General features: G+C 37.6%; 1 protein-coding gene across 3 annotated transcripts in view; it reads left to right on the top strand.

Moving 5' to 3' along the window:
• Positions 1 to 20,802, top strand: part of tmem181 (transmembrane protein 181) — a 58,942-nt gene extending 38,140 nt beyond the window's left edge. For all 3 annotated transcript variants that reach the window (XM_077006502.1, XM_077006501.1, XM_077006505.1), the window contains exons 9-17: positions 7,425 to 7,555; positions 8,172 to 8,263; positions 8,415 to 8,472; positions 14,945 to 15,047; positions 15,849 to 15,900; positions 16,497 to 16,579; positions 17,780 to 17,869; positions 18,236 to 18,302; positions 19,186 to 20,802. In XM_077006502.1, coding sequence (XP_076862617.1) covers positions 7,425 to 7,555; positions 8,172 to 8,263; positions 8,415 to 8,472; positions 14,945 to 15,047; positions 15,849 to 15,900; positions 16,497 to 16,579; positions 17,780 to 17,869; positions 18,236 to 18,302; positions 19,186 to 19,270 — 761 coding nt within the window. In that variant the 3' untranslated portion in view covers positions 19,271 to 20,802. The remainder of the gene's footprint in view (positions 1 to 7,424; positions 7,556 to 8,171; positions 8,264 to 8,414; positions 8,473 to 14,944; positions 15,048 to 15,848; positions 15,901 to 16,496; positions 16,580 to 17,779; positions 17,870 to 18,235; positions 18,303 to 19,185) is intronic.
• The last annotated feature ends 1,256 nt before the right edge of the window (positions 20,803 to 22,058 follow it).

Below are 22,058 nucleotides of genomic sequence, written 5' to 3'. Positions count from 1 at the left end.
GACATCATTCCTTCTAAGATGTTCAAACAGTCCTTTGACACTATCGGTCCCTGTCTGTTGACATTCATTAATAGCTGTCTAAGTTCAGGTTTTATCCCGTCCATCTTTAAGCACGCTGTGGTCAGGCCACTCCTTAAAAAAACAGGTCTAGATCCTACAGTTCTTTCCAACTTCAGGCCAATTTCTCATCTGTCATTCTTATCTAAAGTTCTGGAAAGGGTTGTTTTTATTCAGTTGCAATCTTTTTTAGAATCTCATAACTTATTTGAAAAATTCCAGTCTGGTTTTAGATCTCGTCATAGTGTAGAATCTGCACTACTTAAAGTACAAAATGATGTTCTTTTGTCCCTTGATGCCAAAAAAACCAGTTCTGCTGGTCATGTTAGACCTCTCAGCAGCTTTTGACACTGTGGACCATCAGATTCTTATTACTCGTCTGACTCACCATATCGGCCTCCAGGGAGTTGTTCTTAAGTGGTTTAAGTCCTATCTAACAGACAGAACTTTCTCTGTAATGATAGGTGATCTGTCTTCCACTTCTGCGACTCCTCTGACCTCTGGTGTTCCGCAGGGATCCATTCTGGGGCCTGTACTTTTCTCACTTTACATGCTGCCATTGGGACATATCATTGCACGTCATAACCTGTCTTTCCATTTGTATGCAGATGATCTACAAATCTATCTGCCTGTTGCTCCAACATCTGCACCCAGTCTTAATTCTGTTATCAGCTGCTTAAATTGACATTAAGCAATGGCTGTCTCAAAATTTTCTCCATTTAAATGATGACAAAACTGAATGGATTTTGTTTGACACCAACAGGAACCCATGTAACAATTCTTTCAGTCCAAGTTTTCTGCTCCCCCGTCTTAACCAGGTGGTAAAAAATCTGAGTGAAGCTTGACAGTAACTTAATACTTGATAAACAGATTGATTCTGTTGTGAAAACAAGCTTCTTTCAGCTCCGTTTGCTCTCTAAAGAAAAGCCTTTCCTCAGCCGTACTGATTTGGAGAAAGCCATCCATGCATTTGTGAGCTCTAGACTCGACTATTGCAATGCTTTATATGTTGGAATTAATCAGTCTTCCATCTCTCGTTTACAGCTTGTTCAGAACTCTGCTGCTCGTTTATTGACCAGCACACGTAAATCTGAGCACATTACACCGGTTCTTTCATCTTTACACTGGCTCCCGGTTCAGTTTAGAATACAGTTTAAACTACTGCTCTTTGTTTTTAAAGCTATGAATAACCTTGCGCCGCCATACATCACAGAACTTATACAAATCCATCAGCCCAGCAGAGCCCTACGGTCAGCTGGCCAATACCTACTCAAAGTACCAAAATCCAGATGCAAGCACTGGGGGGATCGTTCCTTTTCTGTGGCTGGTCCAATGGCCTGGAATTGTCTTCCCTTAGAGTTGCGTTCCATCTCTGACCTGATTCTGTTTAAGGCCAAACTAAAGACCTATTTATTCAAAAAGGCCTTTAACGTATAATTCTTGACTCTTTTAATTACTTCTACTGTTATTTAAATGGTTGTATGATATTGTTTTATTTGTTTAATTTGATTAAGCACTTAATTTTGACATTTTAATATCCTACTTTTACCTTAAATGGTTTTATGATATTGTTTTCTTTGTTTTGTTAAGCACTTTGGTTAATGCAAGGCATTGTTGGAAGGTGCTATATAAATAAATTTTGATTTGATTTTTGATATTCTAAAACACAAACTGTATCAACAGGGATCAGTATATTTACAGTGAAGACTGGGTGTGTGTGTGTGGGGGGGGGGGGGGGGGAAGGTGAGTAAATGTGTGCGTGTGCTTGTGCGAGTGTGAGGAGGCGGGAGTTATAATCTCAGTTCTCCTGTGGAGAACAAAGCAACTAAAATGGCGCTGACTTTAAACAGTAGAGCAGCGTGACACTATGTTAATGAGTTCAGCTGGTTTATTCTAACATGGTCAGAACAAAGGGTAATGGTGCTGGCTAAATAACTAAAAATTAATGTGGTGTGTCTGAGAATGGGGAAGACTACAAGTTGTCAATTAATCAGATAAGGAAAAGATGGTTCCATGCACAGCAAAGAGAACTTTGTATATACAAATCTTGATGAAGACTATCTAAACAAAGTTGAACACAAAACACTGAGAAGGTTTTAGTTAAACTTAGATAAGTCTGCAGTTTAAGTAACTATGCCCTTTTCTAAACTATGCCCAGCGGTTAGACTCTCACGTTTTGAGGGTTTTGGGTAGTTTCGTCGTCCTGCCTGAATTTGGAAGGAATTTCCACCATATGCTCCTCGTTGATAAAAAGCAACGTCGTTCAGGTGTGCTGGGAATCGTCCTTCTGGATATGAAGTCCAGGAATGTGAGTCTCGTTCACGGTTTACCGATTGGGAATTGATTGCCTTTGTTTCAGTCCATGTGGCCGCGTTAGCAAGCTTGATGGAAGTAGTTCGGTGAATCTATTGTCGTGGTAACGTTGTTCAGTTGGTTGGTAGATTACACCGTAACTCGGGCTTGTTAATGAAGTAATACGACTCTCAGCTGTTATTCGTAACAAAATTCGCATGTTCTCAATAAAGAAAACCGGAGAGAGAGAGAGAGAGAGAGAAATGGCGGGGCCTCTCTAATTGATCTAAGCTAGCTGCCGGTCAAACCAGAGATGGCTGATCAGGGTATTTAAACACCTGGATACCACGTACTTTAGACACACCCTTTCTTCCGTCAAAGCGAGCTAGTTCAATGTGTTGCCAGTGGTACTGCCACCTGCTGGTTTAGCATGGTATCTACACTGCATTCAGATAAACTTTGGGGTCCATAGTACAATTAGTCACCTGCAAGAACACTAGAATTTATAGCAATAGCAGAGAACTGGGACAAAAATTTTGGATAAAACTCACTTGAGTATTTGGAGCATAGACACATCCTATTGATATGTCTTCACCATATAATTCTGTAATAAGTATATATCTACCTTCTACATCCTTAATGCACTTCTTTACGGTAAACAGTATGTTCTTATTAATTAATATTGCTACTCCCCATTTACTAGATGAAAATGATGAATATGATTAGTATACTTGTCCCACCCAGTAAGGTGGGTTTCTTGTAAAAGGGCAATATTAACCTTCTCTTTCTTCTCTTTAATTCCCATAACATTTAAAAATGTATATTAAGTTATGCTCACTGTGACATTGACATTTTATAATAAAGGCATTCCATATATACAATATAAACAGAAAATGGTAATGCTGATTAGATCAGCAGAAACCAAAACTGAAACATCCTACCAACAATACAAACTTAAATGATAACCAACCATACATCAACCAAACCAATAAGAATCTCATCCTAAACATAAGCAAAACACTTGCATAAAAAACGATAAAATCTCCCAAAACAAAAATCCAGTAGCCCCAACGTGTCTGAGAGGAAACACCTGCTTTGAGTGTATATAACATCAAGTCCCTGGATATTCTACAAACATCTCAGATTGACACTCATACACTCCCAAAATGCTCCCTCCTCTTGTTATTTTATTTTACTCACGCTACGTATCCATCTCGTCCATTGCACTAGTTTCTGCTTCTTCTGCTGTATCAAAACAGTTGTCCCTTTTGTTAAATGAAAAGTGGAGGGTTGCTGGATCCTGAACCTGATACCTTTAGCAATCAGCTTTGGCACACCAAATTAAACTTCCTTTTTTGTTGCAGAGCATTTTGTGGGATATCTTGCCTAATGGTCATAGTAAATCCTTCATACGTTAACTTCTGTTTCCTACTATATGCCAATACTCATCTTGTCCATGGAATAGTGCAGTTTCATAATGATCACCCTGGGCACTCCTGGTCTTTATTGGCCATGGGTTCTATGGCACCGATCTAGCCTTATTTTGCCTTTTTTTGTATCCATGTTTAGGAGTTTTGGTAGCCATTTATTTATAACAGGATTTTTTGAAAAAGCAGTTTTCAGTCAGTTGAAATGGGGAGATCAGAAAGGTGTTTAACTTTTGACATTTATTTCACATCAACAGACCAGTGCAGGATAAAATCCTTTAAAATCCCAAATCTTTGAAAAAAAAGAAGCAAAAGTAAAGTTACACTATATACAGTAAAGTGAATTTACATCTATCAAATTAAATTAAATTCTGTCAACCTGAGACAACTGGTTTGGTCACAACAGAAGTAAACTTAACAATTAAACCTCTATTCTTAATTAAATAAATCAAATACCCAGTCTGGTAAACATTCAGGAACAAGTATTTTCTTAAATAATGTTTATATCCCTATCTTGAAAATGCTAATTTTTCTTCGGCTTGCTCCTGACTTGCCATTTCTGCCTCTTCTTCGTTTGTGTCGTGTGCTTCGGCACACGTGAAAAAACACTTGCTCTGATTGGCTACCGTACGCTGCCTTAGCCAATTGCTTACTGACTTGTTAAGTTAAACAGGTGTTACACTGAGAACTGTGACCTATCGAGGTCTGTTACTCCTCACTAGCCTGGGCAGCGGTCCGCTTGGATTACTGTTAGTATATCAATATATAGTAACGCACCGCTTTTAATGACCAGTAACATAAACAGCGTTGTAACGACAGGAAAAGTAATTAATTATATTATCCCGTTACTGACAAAATGACGCCGTTACCTAACGCCGTTATTTTTAATACTGGTTATTCACAACACTGGTTAAGAGTTATAATAAAACATTTCAAAATGCATGTGTAACTCAGTTAAATAAAAGTCTGTTGTCCAGTCATATAATTTGTCATTTTAGCGTTCTTAAAATCTTGTCTCGTTCTCGTGAACCCAATATTGTGTCTCTCGTCTCGTCTCGTGAGCTGAGTGTATCGTCACAATCAAAGCATATCTAAGTCTAGGGTCACGCTTAACGACAGAAACTGCTTTACGATGGACTTTTCAGGTTCACATACTTTTTCATGCAACTGTATAGGTGGAACAGTTAAGGCCCAAGAATTGATCCTTGGGGGACGCAACAAGTTTTTTTTTTTTTTTTTTTTTTAATGTGTGGAGGAATAGATACCTAATGTAACCTAGTACTCTTGTCCAGTTAGATACAATCTAAACCAGACTACAGCAAAGCCACTAAGGCCTACCCAGCTCTGGGAGGATAATAGATAACAATCAATAGAACTGGATAAGTACTGTCCAGTTTAGTGCTGGGCGGTATGACAAATTATATATCATGGTATTTTTCGAAATTATATCTTTCACTGTTTGATATTTTCCCCCCATGCATGATGTGTTCACTGCATTGATTGCAAAAAGAATTACTGCAGTAGAGTGGTTGAGTACCCTATTCCACTGTTAGAAAAATGTTTCCACCTAAGTATAACATGTAATACTGATCTGCATGGCCCCACATGATCAGTTTTCAAATGGCAGCACTAAAGTAGTGAATGAACCATATAGCATGACGGTTGCAGTAAAAATGCAAAACCTTTTATTTAAAACATTTTTCAGACATCAAAACTGTAGGTTTATACAACTTGTGAACCAGCTACACGTAATATTATAAATTGCACACCAGTTTGTTAATAACAAATAAGAGGTATTTAGACCTAAAGTAGACAGTGCTGTTTGTCAATGGTTGTATTGTACTGAAAAGTCCCAAATATCTTACCTTTAAGTAAATAACATAATATTTAAACAAATAAATAATAACAGTGGTCGAATACTGGGGAGACGGTACCATTTCTTTTCATGTGATAAAAAGCTAATTATTTTGACTGTGTTTGTATAAATATGTAACTTAATTAAGCTGAAGGTGCTGGAAAATATTGAAAATGGACCTTGAAAGTGCCCTACAAGTGCTTGAATTTCACCTTGTAAAGGTGTATGAACCCTGCAAACATGTAGCAAAAAGAGTGGAACGCCTGAAGTTACAAAAATCGAGAGGTGCACAACCTTGCAATGCGACAGCGGAGCCACCACGCCAGTCGCAAGTATAAGCTAGCTTTATGTGTGGTGCAGCAGATTGCTCTCGTTACCACCAGCTGCAACAACTTTTGCCCGACAGCATTTACAGAAAGTGACTGTTTGGTCCGCGTCCCACCTTTAAAACCTTATGTACTTCCTGACAATAGACACGGCTCCTTTCTTTGGCAGAAGTTCCTTTGGGGCATCATCCTTTACTTCAATGTTTGGTAGAATTTGTGGTTCAGAACGTCCCTCATTTTCAGCAAGCTAGATTTGCACTCTGTTGTATGTGTGCTTAGCAGCGCAGCCAGAGAAAGCGTCCTTTGAGAAACAATTAACGACCGTACTGCGTTCTGCAACATTGTCATAGCAGTAGACAAGTTTTTGAAGCTGCTGGTGCCCCCAACGTCCCCTGAACAACAAGATGCAGGGTCCTACAGAGGTTTGCAGCTGTGCGTAAGCCATCCTGTCGACCTCCTCTATCCACTGCACACAAGCAGAAACGGCTCCAGTGGGCTAAACAATACATGAAGACTGACTTCAAAACTGTTTGAAAACTGTTTCACCGATGAGTGCCGTGCAATGCTCGATGGTCCAGATGGATGGAGTGGAGGATGGCTGGTTGATGGACACCCCAGGCAAACAAGGCTACGGCGCCAACAAGGAGGAGGTGGAGTAATGTTTTGGGCTGGAATCATGGGGAGAGAGATTGTAGGATACCTGATGGGGTAAAGAAGAAGAAGAACCGTGCATTCTGCAGCAAGATAATTTTCATGCATGATAATGCACCGCCTCATGCTGCAAAGAACTCATTTACATCTCTGGCAGCTATGGGCATAAAAGGGGACAAACTTATGGTGAGGCCCCCATGCTCCCCTGACCTCAACCCCATTGAGAACCTCTGGAGCATCATCAAAAGTAGTGTCTATGATGGTGAGAGGTGGTTCACATCTAAGCAACAGCTATGGGAGGGTATTCTGTCCTCATGCAAAATAGAAGCAGAGACCATCCAAAACCTGATAAATTCAATGGACGAGAGAGTTCAGAAGCTCCTTTCAAACATGGGGTCCTATGTGCAAATGTAACATCACCTAGAATAAAGTTTTGACTTAAACTGTTTGATTTCAGTTTGTAATAACCTGCTAAATGAAATGAAAAGGTTAAACTCTGCTTTGCATAATAATTTGGAACATGCATTTTGAGTTTTATTTTATTTTATTTTATATACTGATATCATTGGCAGTTTGTTCAAAAACCTTTCAATTGCACTCATAGTTGATGACTGGAAAATTAAAATCACCAATTCATATAGGTAATTTTGGAAAATCTGAGAAAATATTACTTGCATAATTTGGAACATGGTGTATAGAAACAAGATTTATTTGCATTAACATTATCCTGCTGTTTTTGGGTGAATGTTATAAACTTGCTAGAGTTCCAATTTCTTGTATAAATTTGTGATGGATGTTTTGTCTTCTATGCTGTAGATCCATTTTTCCCATTGTCATTCCTAACGAATAGCTGGTTTCCTGGAATGCTGGACACCTTTTTTCAAGCTCTGTTCCTGTGTGCTCTGCTGCTTTTCTGGCTCTGTGTATACCATGGATTCAGAGTACAGGTGTGTATCTTTTAGTGGCAATAGTGAGAATGGGGTGTTTGTGTTTTGGTTGAGTATGTGGCACAGTAGCCATTCCTCCAGCTTAGGTCTCACAGCTTTAAGAGCAGTGCCTTTCCTTGGTGTATGCCACACTTTATGGAGACCTGGGCAATTGATCTAGTATTGTCCTTCAGTGTTGACCTGGGCAATTGTTCTAGTATTGTCCTTCAGTGTTGACTTATTGACCTTATACATTACACATTCATGAATTATCCATTAGGCATTCATAAATCTTGGTGTATGGCATTGTCATATGCTTTCATCTTATTGATCGAGGCAACACTTAGGTTGGTGTGTGTAAAGTCGAAAAGCCAAAATTGTTAAAAGGTACTTTTAAATTGTTTTGCTCATGATGCTTCCTCTGCATGGATGAACCTTTGGGTTATATTACTCAATAAAAATGCATTGATTAGAGTTTAATATGATGTTCCAGCTTTTCTTTCAAGAAGAAGATATAAATATAAAGATATTTGCACAAAGCATTTGAAATTTTTATGGTTATTTGTTTATTATTTCTTTACATTATGGTCTACAGTATTCAGAGCAGACATGCTGATCTTTTTGGTTTTACCTACAGGGAGAGAGGAAGTGTTTGACATTCTACTTGCCAAAGTTGGTGCTTGTAGGGCTGATGTGGTTCTCTCCAGTTACTCTGGGGATATGGCAAATGTAAGAAATATCTATTCAAATGGTTCTTTAAATTGTTATACATATTTATGTGTGATGGACCTTTTTATAGTCTTTATTATCAGTCTTGTTATTGGCAGAGATCTGTCTATATTTGCCCACTGGTGATCTAATCATAAATCCTTTTTTTTAGGGTAAATGAACTACAGGATCCCACATATCAGTATGACATGGACATCAAACATTTTCAGGTGACACAGTGTAATTTAAAATCTTATACCTTTCAGATTGTAGCAACTAATTACCTAATGTGTTTTCTTGTAGGCCATATAGTCACGTTATGTAATGCATAGCAATGTGTTTGAACAGTATTGCTTTTCTGTTTATTTTGTTCTGTATCCAACAGTTTGGATTTTAAATGGCACAATGGCATAAAACAGAAATCGACTACCTGGATGGTTAGATTTCCACATGCATTTATAGTTTACGTATTTTTCAATCCCCCCAAATCTGAAATACTTTTTTAACAAGAATTCTGCGCAATAAAGATATTTTTGCATTTTTATTTAAATGTTGAATTATATTACTATTATATACTTGCATAACGTGAATTTTAAAATGAAATGTTTAAACATTGAAAGTGCTTGGCAAAGAATTTACTTGCACTTATACATTTACATTTTACATTTTATTGCACGTGTCAGTCAAGGCCCGCAGGCCACAGCTGCCCGCTGGTGTTTTGCACGCACAAACACTACATTCCCCACAATGCAACGGTAGCCCACGAAGTCACTGCAGCGCGCACAAGCGCCGAGGGTCAGCGCGGCGAAAATGATGTAATCGCAGTAGCTCCGCCCGTGCGCAAGGGCCTCGCACGCTGTCGATTCACGAGGTCGTGCACCTCTCGAAATTTGTAACTTTGCGCATGCCGAGCCTCAGCGCAATGAACAAAGTCATGTTTGCAGGTGGAATTCAAGCACTTGTACGTCACTTTCAAGGTCCATTTCAATATTTCCCAGCACGTTAAACTTAATAAAGTTAAATATTTATACATAAATTCGAAATAATTCGCTTTTTATTCACATTTAATGGTTGTTTATTTTCAAAACACCCAATCTTAATGTCTTCACGTTCTCTCATGTTTCGTCCTGGAATTACAACAGGCTCGTATTTGTTAACGTAATACAAGAGAACTGTTCAGTCAGATAGTTATTTGTTGTGAAACGAAGTAGTTACAATTTCAAGCATTTTCAAGTAGGCTACTTTAGCCTAAATTTCAGCACTTTTCAAACCTTTATTACTTTATTCATTTAATGTTCAGGACATGTTTTCTTTGAAGGAAGTTTGTTTTTATCTGTTTGCTTGTTGAAAAATGTTTTCACTTGAAATTACTGACAGATCCATAAGAAAATATTGCTTTATTCATTTAAGCATTAAATAATAAATACTGTGTTAGGTCTTGGTTCAATAGGCTATGTGCAATCATTTCAATATGTTTTAATAAACATTGAACCAGTCCGGCCCTCGGCTTGTAGCAAATTTGGTTTTTTGGCCCTCGGTGTATTTGACTTTGACATCCCTGTTTTATGGCATTTGGCAGACACCCTTATCCAGAGCGACTTACATTTTTATCTCATCTCATTGAGCAAAGGCCTTGCTCAGGGGCACCTCAATCATGGCCTCAGGTCTGGGAATCGAACCCACGACCATCCGGTCACAAGACTAGTTCCCTAACCGCCAGGCCAGGTCATTTTTTAAAAGTCATTATTTTTGTTGAAATCATGCAAACTAAGCATATAGGTGTTATTTTTGACAAGCAGTTGCTACACAGCATGTGTAGTAAAATAGCAACATTTTTTTGTCCATTCTTGGATGAGGGATAGACAGTTTAGTCATTATTTATTACAACTTTATTAGGACCAATTCCTCTCAGTATTTGCAGTATTAGATGAATGGTTAGTGGATTGAGGTAGACACAGCAAAGTATGTCAGTCATAGTCACTGCATGTTCTCAGTATTGTGGCACTCAAAGCTATTTTTGTTTTTTTGTTTCTTTTATTTATTTCCTTTTCTGTAAAACATAACATATTGTTCTAAAATACATCTCTTGATGAACCTGAACACAATGTCAGTGATGTTTCTTGGGGTTATCGGGTGTTTTGGGGCTTTTAACATCATACACCCTCTCTCAGATGACCCGACCACGGTTGATCAGATCGCGGCCTGTGTTCAGGTAGCAACCGCTTGTCCTTATGGACCATCCCTTCTCCCCATGGACTATCCAGAGCCATCCTGAGGCTTTTTCAGCTGCTTTGGTAATGTTCTTGATTGCTCTCCTCCTTGCTCCTCCTGTGATGCCCAGTGTACTGAGTGCTCTGCAAAATCTCTGCAGCCTACTTCAATGGGCATACACCTCATCTTCCAGCCCTGCTTACGACAGTTGTTGCCAATTGAATGTATTTGTGCGCCTCTCCCAGGCAATCCTCCCATAGCACTGTCCGCTCCATGATGATTATCTTGGCAGATTCTGAGACCAAAAAGATATCTGGCCTCAGGGTGGTGCTGACAGTATGCACCATTTTTGTCTCTCCACCCATTGGAACTTGGGAGATGTTCAAATCGTATTCCTTGCGTGTTTCGATTTATGATCTCTGTCACAGCTTTTTCTGACATTGGCAGCTTCCAGCTTTTCTCATTGCCACTTTATTGTTTCTGCGAGAAATCTCTTTGCTGGTAAGACATGCATATTTCTTGTATTGTTTGGTTGTTGCTTTCCTTCTCATTTCAGCTTTATGGTTCCTGAGTGTTTGGCGATTCTCCATAAATTTGAAGATGTATTCCAGGTCCATTATATATGTTTGTTGTAGTTCAGTTTGCCCTGTACTGTTCAGTTTTACACTTTTTTACAATCAGCTGACAATACTTCTTCAGGCTGAAGAAAATTTGAATACCTTGCTGCCGATACCGGTCAGTTGGAACAATGATTCAGTGTCCAGTCATCCATGTAAAGAAGAAGTATTTTTGGTCCTGCGTCCGTACCTATACCTCACTCTTATTGATGATCTGACTGACAGGATTCAGGCATGTGCAGAACAATAGTAGTGACAGTGTGTTACCTTATAACGTTACACACTGAATGGTCACCTGGGCATGAGATGGCTGCTTGCGTTTTCTTTCAGTATTCCACTATTATGAAGATTTATGAGTTGTGGATGAAGGCTGTAATGGTCTAAATGACAATACAATGGGTTTGGCTTTCAAGTATCCAGTTTCCAGGTCTTGGTCTTTCAAGTCTTTGAGTCCTGGTGGACAGCTGTATCTGCCAGTAGATGGTGCTTTGAGCCTCTGGTGTTTCACGTTCCATGACATTAGCCTTGACCATTTAAATGTTTTCCTTTGTTTAACCTGTATTGTTTCTAATATTTTCCATAAACTGATTGCAAAATAAATGCTCTTTAAACCATGAAAAACATTTAAATCTTCATTTACAAGCTAAATATGTTCTTTCGGGAAACATTTTCTTTCACTGGGATCTGAGCTTGTCTATAGAGTGAGACTAACTTTCCATCTTGGCATCAGTTAATGGTTTGCCTAGTCCTCAGGAGATTGGAGACATTATTCATTGGGTTTATTGTAATTGTCAGGGTTTTCCTTCTTTAGGGTTCACACACGTAGTGTGGGAAACCTATTGTTTTTGCTATTATTAGGGTTCTCACACGTTTTTTATTAAACCAATTGTAATTGCTACATTTTTTTTTTCTGGGACCGTAAGGCCCTGAAATGCCAGAAAGGTGCAGCAGGTGTGCAATGAGAGAATTCTAGACAGGGATCCACATTGGCCTGATGGTGGCACTATAGCACACCAGTTTGCTTTTTGGTCCATATCTCCCACACCGTAGGTCCTAGAATCAAAATTCCAGTTGCTGTGCATTCCTTGGCTAAATTCAATAGGACAAATAATATACGTACGTAAGATGGACACAAATTAAGTATTATATCTCATCGATTTGGCGCCCCCTCTAGTGCAGCGCCCCTATGCGTCGCATACGCTGCATGCCCCCTTTTTGCGCCACTGATGGCAAATTTGGTATTGGACTAATCTGTAGACTATGTAGGTAAATAAATGTGGAAAAATTTTGGGTGTTTTTCTTTTGAGTTTGGTCCATTTTCCCATTATATCTTTGTGGCCATACAATATATGACCTATATTCAGTGTTGTATAAAGTATTAGAGACCCATACTTGAGTAAAAGTACAAGTAGTTGGAAGTGTTCTTTAAAAACTTAAGTAGAAGTACTGAAGTATTCAGCATTTTTTGTACTTAAGTAGTTTATTCAAAAATTTATTACTCAAGTACTGAAAGTAAAAAGTACAAGTATTGTCTTTTGAATTAAAGATAGCCGTCAAAGTTTGATTATCAATTGTTCTTACATATCACTTAGAAATCAAAGATGGCAAAGACCACAAATACAAGTGTTCTGTATGTACAAACAAGTAGCAACTTAAACTGGGCTTAACACTTTCGTACACAAAAAACAGATAACCTATGTCCCACTACGTCGTAGGTGTGACGCAGAAGTACAACTTCGCCTTAATTTAGCTGGGAAAACAAGGTGTATTTTGGACGTAAAATCCGTCCGTCAGATTCTAAGGGAGAGCCTACTGCCCTGCGTTTACCCCCAATAAATCAATAAACGATCCTTCCCCTATAAAAACACTACACTATAAAAATGGGCACATGATTAGTCAGCATGAAAAGAGACACGGCTTACTGTTACTAAAAACACAACTCAGCGTGACATCGCCTTTATGATTGCCAGGTAATGTTAAGTGAATACTGCAGCACGTCATGAACATAATTAGGTTAGTTAGCTAAGATATCTAACCTAACTAGCGCTTACTGAAAGCTAAAGCTGGTGTCTTCTGTGCGTTATATTTATAACTTGCATTGATGTGTTCAAGTTCAAATGTGAATTTTTGAAGGCCAATATTTCACCCTATTTAGGGAGGCAGAGATGGCACTTCATCCTATAGGAATTTACTTTCACTCCAGCAAACGCAAACACTGTCTCTAGGTAGGGCCAGGGTGGTCTCCTTCCTCACCGCCACGATCACTCGATGTTGAAGGTGTGGAAGGTGCCAATATATGTACATTATGCCAACAAGCTTATTATGCAGCACTTATGCTGCTCTTCTGCTGCTACCAAACACGGTACCATCTCTTTTAATGAGATAAAAAGCGAATTATTTGGAATAATTTCGAGTATATGTGTATTTGTACAAGTATGTAAATTAAGCTGAATGTGCTGGAAAATACTGAAAATGGACGTTCAAAGTGCCGTACAAGTGCATGAATTCCACCTTGTAACTTTGCACGCACAAAATTCGAGAGGTGCACGACCTCGCAACGCGACCGCGCCCGGGGCCAACGTGCATGGGTGGAGCCACCGCAATTGCATCATTTTTGCTGTGCGGACCCTTTAGTCACGACATGTCAAGTGAACCTAGATTACGAAGCCCAAGTGTTCAGTGAAGGCAGCAGCAGAGTAAACGAGACGTGACCTGAGCATGTGCAGTTTTCTCATAAGACCGCCTGATCGCTTGACCCGGTGACGCCAGCTAACATGTTTATAATTGTAACGAGTAACTATACAGCACGTAAAAAATTTATTGGAGTAAAAGTATTAAACTGATGGAAAATATGTAGTGAAGTAAAAGTGCAAGTAGGAGAAAAAAAAAATTCTCCAGTAAAGTACAGATACAGCATTTTAGTACTCAAGTCCAGTAGTGAAGTAGTTCTAATTCGTTACTATACAACTCTGCCTATATTGCTATAACTCATAAACCATGTAAGTGATCAACTCCCAGTTTGTAAACCTTTTATAGACTGAGGCCCGTTTGAGCTATGCCAAGTTTGGTTCAAATTGGCCTGTCAGGTGCTACAGTACCCAAAAATGTAGGAAATCATACAAACTCATGCTGCAATCCTGTTATGCAGAATACAGAAAAAATAAAGGCTCTTGTATGATTCAGATCAATGAGGTCTATAACATTGCAATTACATCTCATAACAAAAAGTGCACTGCCTGACCAGAAATGAACCTTTTATAGAACTAAAATGTCATTTCATTACTGTAATATCAGTATGGTAGTACTTGGGTTCCATCTACTGGCCAAATACTGGAACTGACTAAAAAGTATTGCTTACATGAAACAGCACACACACACACACAAAGCTAATCTCAGCATGTGATTTAGTTCTATGATGTAAATAATCTTTCCACTACAATTGACTTTTATGCCTTTGGGCCTTTAGTGCCTCAGTAGAAAAATTTTTTTTTTGCACATTGATTATTTATTTTATTAAACAGCTTCTTTTCACTTTTAAGTCTAAAGAACCTTTTGAGCTTCTTTTTGCCTATTGAGGCCAAAATGCCTATTTGTGTGTGAACTCGCAATCGCTTTTTGTTTATTTGAGGGGGCTAGGCATACTGGTTGCTAAATGTTTGATCAGATCTCTGGAAAAAAGATTTTAAATGGTGCATAATTGTGATAGTGCTCAGAGATCGCTTTCAACCTTCCCCTAGAATGCATTATGTCTCAAGACCATTATTGAGTCATCTGATAGAGTGGAAATGAACCCCTGTAGCCACTGTGCCACTTCAAACTGTTGGAGGACCATTATAAAATGAGAAAATCAAGCACTAATTTTTTCCATACACAGGGCATGAAAATATTCTTCTTCTTGTTGGTTGCTATATATGTCCTCTATCTGGGGTTTCTGCTTTTGAGAGCATGGTCAGAACTAAAGAACATGCCTTACTCAGGTAAAACACATGTCATGTTTTCATGTCATAGTAGTTCTAAATCAGAATCTTGCAGAATCCAGCATCAGATTCTGTCACTTTGTCACAGGCAGTAGAGCAATTAATCATTTTAAGGTAAAATGAATTCAAAAATATCATATTGCACTGGCAGATTTTAAGTCAGACCCCTTTTGCACCACTCCACCCTTATTGCAGGTGCTTAATTTATGTCTTTCAATTTACAATTGGCAATAAATGCAGCCACAAAATTAGAGCCCTTAGTAAGTCAGTTGTATGCGTATTTGATAAATACACCTGATTTGGCCATTGTATCCCTCAACTCAGAAATTTAAACTTTTCCTATCTCTATCTGACTAGTCTTACACACAAAGACGAGTGAGTGTCTTACATAATGTTAACTCCCTGTAAATTCTGTGAATAGCCCATATTTTATTTTTTGCATGTATGTGCATATTTCTGTATAACATGAAGTATATTTTATTGAATGGTTAACCTTTTAATGTCAATAAGCTTATGGCTTTATTTGATCCTTTCTGACACAGTAATGACCATAAATATCACCTCAAATCATAATAGTTCATAATTATTGTGCAGTGTTCAGTAACTTGATATTCAGTCATTTGCTTTACCTTTGGTTTGCATACACTGGTTCAAATCTATCAGTATCAGTGACCACTTCACAAGTAAAAACAACACTAAAGTACATTTAACGTGAATTTGAACTATTACTTGAATATTTAGCAAAAATATAGAATTAACTTGTTGAAAATACATAATTCATTGTTTTTGTTCTTTCCCCAGATTTACGGTTGAAATTTCTGACTGCACTGACATTTCTAGTTTTGGTGATTAGGTAATCATCTTTATTTTTCTCCTACATGAGTTCATTCTTTAAGCAGCATATGCACCTGCAGCACATGGCTTCAGTTTAAGGTTTAAGTTTAGTGCTTTGCAGGACTGGTAGTTAAATGACCCCTGACAAAAGATGGGATTCGCCACTCTTGGAGAATGTTCTTTCAGTTGTTTAATTTTGTAGATAAAAATCACAGAGATATGCCACAAGACTATTGTCTTCTCTCTCTATATACACCAACCTTCTGGAACTAAGAAACAATTAAATAAAGAAAAAGATAGTTCTGTCCTGTGTAGTCCTGTTTAGTTTTAAATAGCATGAGGGTGCTATATGAATGAAATATTATTTTCCTTCTTATTATAACTGAGTCCCCACTTAACGGCAGGGTTAGAGACCGAAAAGTCAGTCGTAAAGCAGTTTTCGTCATTAAGCGTGACCCTAGATTTAGATACGCTTTAATCGTAAATACACTCCACTGTGCTGCCACTGCTCCTCTGTGCACCGTGCAAAATAATAAAAACTCCACCGTGCAAAATAATAATAACTCCATTCCGTTGAGACATGTTCCCAACCCCTATCCCCTCCCTCTCTTTCAGTATGGTCATACTTTACCTGCGATTTGGCTCGAAAGCTCTACAAGACAACTTTGTTGCAGAACTCTCCACCCACTATCAAAATTATATCCTTATGCTCAGTTTTTTTTATTTTATTTTTTTTAATTGTTTAAAAGTGTACTTTTATTTTATTATTTTTTTATTTTTTTTAGATATTTTAGTAAGCATGTCTTTATATATTTAACTTTTTAATTTAAGTATAATATAAGTATAACAAACATACCTGGTCTTCATATTTTCCTGTCACATATTTCCTGTCTAATATTCTGTGGATAAATGTTATATGCAAAATATGCAAAAGTGACAATGTATTTTGAAAAATCAGGATTGCAAACTGATTTTGTGTTTATTAGTATAATATCAATTTAAATACAACACTAAGCTATTCCAAGATGTAGTTCAGGATGACGTGTTGGATATTTGGGCAATAACGACAGACTTCCTTTAAGATTCATTAAAGTTCCATTATCTAATCGTTGTAGGAACTGATGAATTTCACAGGTCCATATAAAATGATTTGTAAAAGATAAAATTAAATAATCCTTTATAGTCCCACAATGGGGATATATGCAGTGGTTGCAGCAGCGCAGGAATAGGGATAGTGCACCCAATAGTATATTTTATATAATAGAATAAAGAATAAGAATGGAAAAAAATGTTATCCTTAATATGAAGTTATAAAATCTTGTATACACATATTTTTGCACATGGGCACATGATTGCACGTCAAGATGAAAGAAGGAGTGTGCATATAAGTTGTATATTAACAGTGGTGCTGTGTAGCAGTGAGGTCTGCTGAATGGATAGATATAGCGGGAGGCTCTACTGAGAGTAGTGCTGATTGTACAATCACAGCAGCAGGAATGAAGGACTATTAGACTATTAATAATTGTTTTGATAAAACAATTATCTTTTTTTTATTTTTTTTTATTGTGGCTCTACCAGAAAGACAATGATACCATACACAGTACAATTAGTTGATTTTTTTTTTATAGTGGAATGTAAAGACTAAAGAGAATATAGAGGAATTAACTTGAATTCATTAGTGTCTTCTACCACTTAATTAAAAATTGTAAGAGAAGACAGTTGTTACTAAGTGAAGTATTCCAAGTAATTGACTTGATTTTCTTTTACTTTAATGAAAGATTTGATTGATTTCATGTTCAGTGTAAAACCAGACTGATAAAGAACAAAGTAACCTCAAATCCCGTTCCATAATACCACTTGGACTACATTTTACTCAAATCCTTAACTATTGTTTTTACCAGCTGAATTTGTATCCTTCTATGGCCTTCTTAATTTTTACCTTTACACATTAGCATTCATCTATTCGCCATCCAAAAATACCCTGTATGGTGAGTAAACACATTAATATAGAAACCAAAGTTTAAAGAAAGTAAGCCAAGAGTAAGCTATTCCAAAATACCAAAATATAAGTATTTTCTATTATTATTATTTTTTAACTGTATTTCCATACAGTGCATTAAATTTTATTTAAGCATGGCAATTTACTGTCAGGTATTTGTACCTGGTACCTTTCGTATTAAACCTTGAACGGAACTGGACGTTAGTGAAATGATAAAAATAAATGCTAGCTATATGTATTTAGCCTCAAATCAAAAGCTTAATCTGGCAAACCTGGCCATGTTATCCCCCTTGCACCATTATTAGTCATGTTGAAACTGCATTGTTTGCATTATTGTTGTCCTCTGCTGTTCCAGATTCACAGCTGAAAGATAATCCTGCCTTTTCCATGCTAAATGATTCAGATGATGAAGTGATATATGGGTATGTTCTTTAGAATTCAAGTTGAAATTTGTTTAAATGATTTCAGGATTTTACAAAAAGCTCTGTGGTGGTATATCTTTATTGCAGATCTAACCTATTATTCCACAGTTCTGTGGTCCAGTGATTAATAAAGTGAAAAAGGACTATTGTGCATTTGTATTCTGAGTTTAAGGACTACTTTTCAGGGTATACCTACTCTTTAACTGTACTAGATAAGTTGTCATGAATTTTGTAATCAATTGTTAATTGCACTCCACAATTAATACCACTACTGTGGTATCAAGTTACTTTGTTGGATATTGTATATCAGCGTTCATTGACCTCTTTCAAGACTGATCTGGTTTTGAATAATGTTAACTGAATTCATTTATACTGATGCATTGTTCATACAAACACTTCAACTGCACATTAAACTAATGTATGTATTCACATGTACTGAAAATATACACAAAATATCCACTTACATGTGCATACACAAAATTAAAATGAAAGAGGTGAATGGAAACTTAGATCAGCTATATTTCAGAACAACACAAGTGAAAGTCATTCAAGTAACCTCATCATGCACAAAAATGTTTTAAAACAGGATTGGTAGACGGTATAAACAGTAGTGCCAGCAGGGGTGGACTGCAACTGACAAATGACTAAAGTGTACACTACTGTGTAAAAGTCTTAGGCCACCATTAGAATTGTTAATTGTTTAGCAATAATGAACATATGCAATTATTTTTCATTGACTTTGTTAGAATGCAGCCAGAAAATACAAGAAATCTACTGGTGGCCTAAGACTTTTGTACAATGCCGTATTTGGTCCAGCATAATGTACTTCATAATGAAGTATTCTGCATCATTAACCATGTTTTGTTTATTTATTTAAATAAAGGAGTGATTATGAGGTGATGCCTCTTCAAAATGGTCGTGCCATGAAAACCTCTTCCAAGTATCAGGATGAAACCGACAGTGACTGACATGACTCCTAACCAATCAGTTCCAGTTCAACAGTTCAATTAATTGGCACAAGAAATACATGGTGAATGGTTTGTTTCAGTAATGTCAATAATATGCTGTATATGGAAAAATACAGGAATTAATATTTTTAAGATGAATGCAATATTTCTTTCTGCAATACAGAATAGAGTGGTGTTTTAAAGATAATTGTTAAAATTGTTAATCAATTGTAAAACCCAAACACAGTTCAGAATGCTTTTGACTTAATGTTCAATGCTAATGTAACTTTTGTTTTTGTTGACTTGGGAATGAGTCCAACTGTTTGTGTATGAAAATTTGAGTCACTTTGCCAGAATGCATTCCTGCTTAACTTCTTTTTTATTTATTTAATACAAATGTGTATTTTACAGTCTGTATTGCATTTTGCATTGCAGAGTTGTCAGTATTTTCCGATTTTTGCATCATTGTGATCTTTCATAAAAAAAGTGTTTTTGTTGCCAAATACATTTTTGTCTGAACTTTCTTGTTCATTTTTTTGTGTGGGTGTGTGTATAAAAATCATTAGGGCTATTATTTGTAAGGTTGGATGTTTCAGATCTCATTTATAGTCAAAACAGATTTGTTTTACATCAAGATCCAGCTTTGATCTTGAAGATTTGGAAAAGAAAATGCATTCTTTTACCAGGGATATTAGCATGTCACTGTGTTTAGAAGAAAAAAACAGACAATTTCAAACAATGGCTTTGTCAGTGCAGACAGCCATTGCCATTGCTTTCTGGTTTTCAGGAAGTTCAGAGAGAAGCTCTGGCTTGTTTTTTCTCACTTTTCCTAACATGGTAACCTTCCTTTCATACGTTCCTCACCTAGGCCATGGGTTAAAGTTCTCCGTCACTACGACGGATTTCCGTCATTTGATTTTTTTGGGGAAAAAATCCGTCAAATCATAATAAACAACACACACGCGCGTGCTATCTGTTTTGTGGCCGAAATATGATCCTCTCACTGGCGCTCAGCAGCGCTGGATGGATGACGGCGGTGTAATTTGATTGACTTGCGGTCATTCCGCCTTCTGATTTTCGGACATTACGTAGAAAAGTGACCTCCCTCCTGCCTGACCCTAGCGCGCGACTCCGTACACCTCGCGCTAAACATGCGCGAACGGCAGAGGCTACTTGCCGCGTCACAATCTTTTTACAGTGTTGTCTGAAACGATATGTGGTAGTATAAAGAAACACCCCTCAAAAACAGGAATGAACATTTACCTGACAAAAATTAATGTTGCTTTGTGTTTCAGGTTTGAAAAGTGCTGGAATTTAGGCTAAAGTACTTTAAAATGCTTGAAATTGTAACTACTTCGTTTCACAACAATCTGTCTGATTGAACAGTTTTCTTGTAATTCCAGGACGAAACATGAGACAACGTGAAGACGTTAAGATTGGGCGTTTTGAAAATAAACAACCATTAAATAATGTGATAAAAAGCGAATGATTTCAAATATATGTAGAAATATTTAACTTAAATAAATTTAACGTTGAAAACGTGTTGAAATGGACCTTGAAAGTGACGCACAAGTGCTTTAATTCCACCTTGTTAAGGTGCAGGGGCGATTTTAGGATCTGGTCTTTAGGGGTGCCCAGCCCCCAGTGCTCACAGAGGCACAATACCAAAGTATTGCGCAGGTGCAGAGCAAGGTTTTTGCATAATATAATATTTTAAAAATGTGTTGAGCCAGGGGGTGCTGAGCAACTTCACGGTGGTGCTCTAGCACCACTAAAAATACCCCAGCCTCGCCCCTGTTAAGGTGTATGACCCCAACAAACATGACTTTGTTCATTGCGCTGAAGCGCGGACCCTCGCGCCGCTCGCGCCTATACTTGACGCGGCGCGAGGGTCCGCGCGGCGAAAATGACGTCATCGCTGTGGCTCCGCCCGTGCGCGAGCGCCTCGCGCGCAGTGGATTCCTGAGGTCGTGCACCTCTCGAATTTTGTAAATTTGCGCGAGCCGCGCTAGTAGAATGGACGCATTTGAGGAATTTCTATCTGAAATTAAGTTTCAGATACACCAGGTACTACATGAAGCGATAAAAAATACCCAAAATAGATGTTACCCACAAATGTGTATACATAGACACATAGGCTTAAGCCTGGTTTATACTTTCAAGGCTTAAACCAGGCTTAACATGGATGGTTTTGTTCTGTTTGTATTTAAAATCTCTATCCAGTGGTGTGATTTAATTTGCCATTTTTGGACATTTAATTTTTTGTAACATACCTACTTAAAGCAGGTAATCTTACTGCTTGTGTTTATGCGATAGTGAATCTGATAAAAACAAGAGAGCTTCATACCTTTTAAAACTCACCAGGATTCACTAAATTTGACTTGATCTTTAAATAATTTTCTGGAAGAGGACCCCCAGATAACTCCCATTAAATAAACATTTATGTATATTTATTGTTCAGGTGTTGCATTTTGTCGCTTCATAGATTATCTCTTCTCTCCTTACACAGGCTGTTTAGATAAATATACTTACCCAAAAGAGGCTGTGTCCCAACTACACCACATTTTCAGTAGTTGCTGGCATTGTCTTTTGCCAGGAAAAATTTTCAGTCAAATGAAAATTTCTTGCTTTAACCCATGACCTAGGCATACAATGTGAAAAAATAATCACATGTAATGTTATGACCATAGGACCCTTCAGTTGTTACTGCCTCCCTCAAGCCCTGTTTTTTTTTTTTAGGTGTTTCCCCATAGGATTTACCTGAATACGCTTGCATATTCCAGGCAAACTGCACTGGGCACCTGCAACA

Source organism: Brachyhypopomus gauderio, chromosome 5 (assembly GCF_052324685.1).
Source record: "Brachyhypopomus gauderio isolate BG-103 chromosome 5, BGAUD_0.2, whole genome shotgun sequence".
NCBI classification, from domain to species: Eukaryota; Metazoa; Chordata; class Actinopteri; order Gymnotiformes; family Hypopomidae; genus Brachyhypopomus; species Brachyhypopomus gauderio.
Note: the sequence above shows the minus strand (reverse complement) of the source record. Positions and strands in the feature narration are given on the sequence as shown.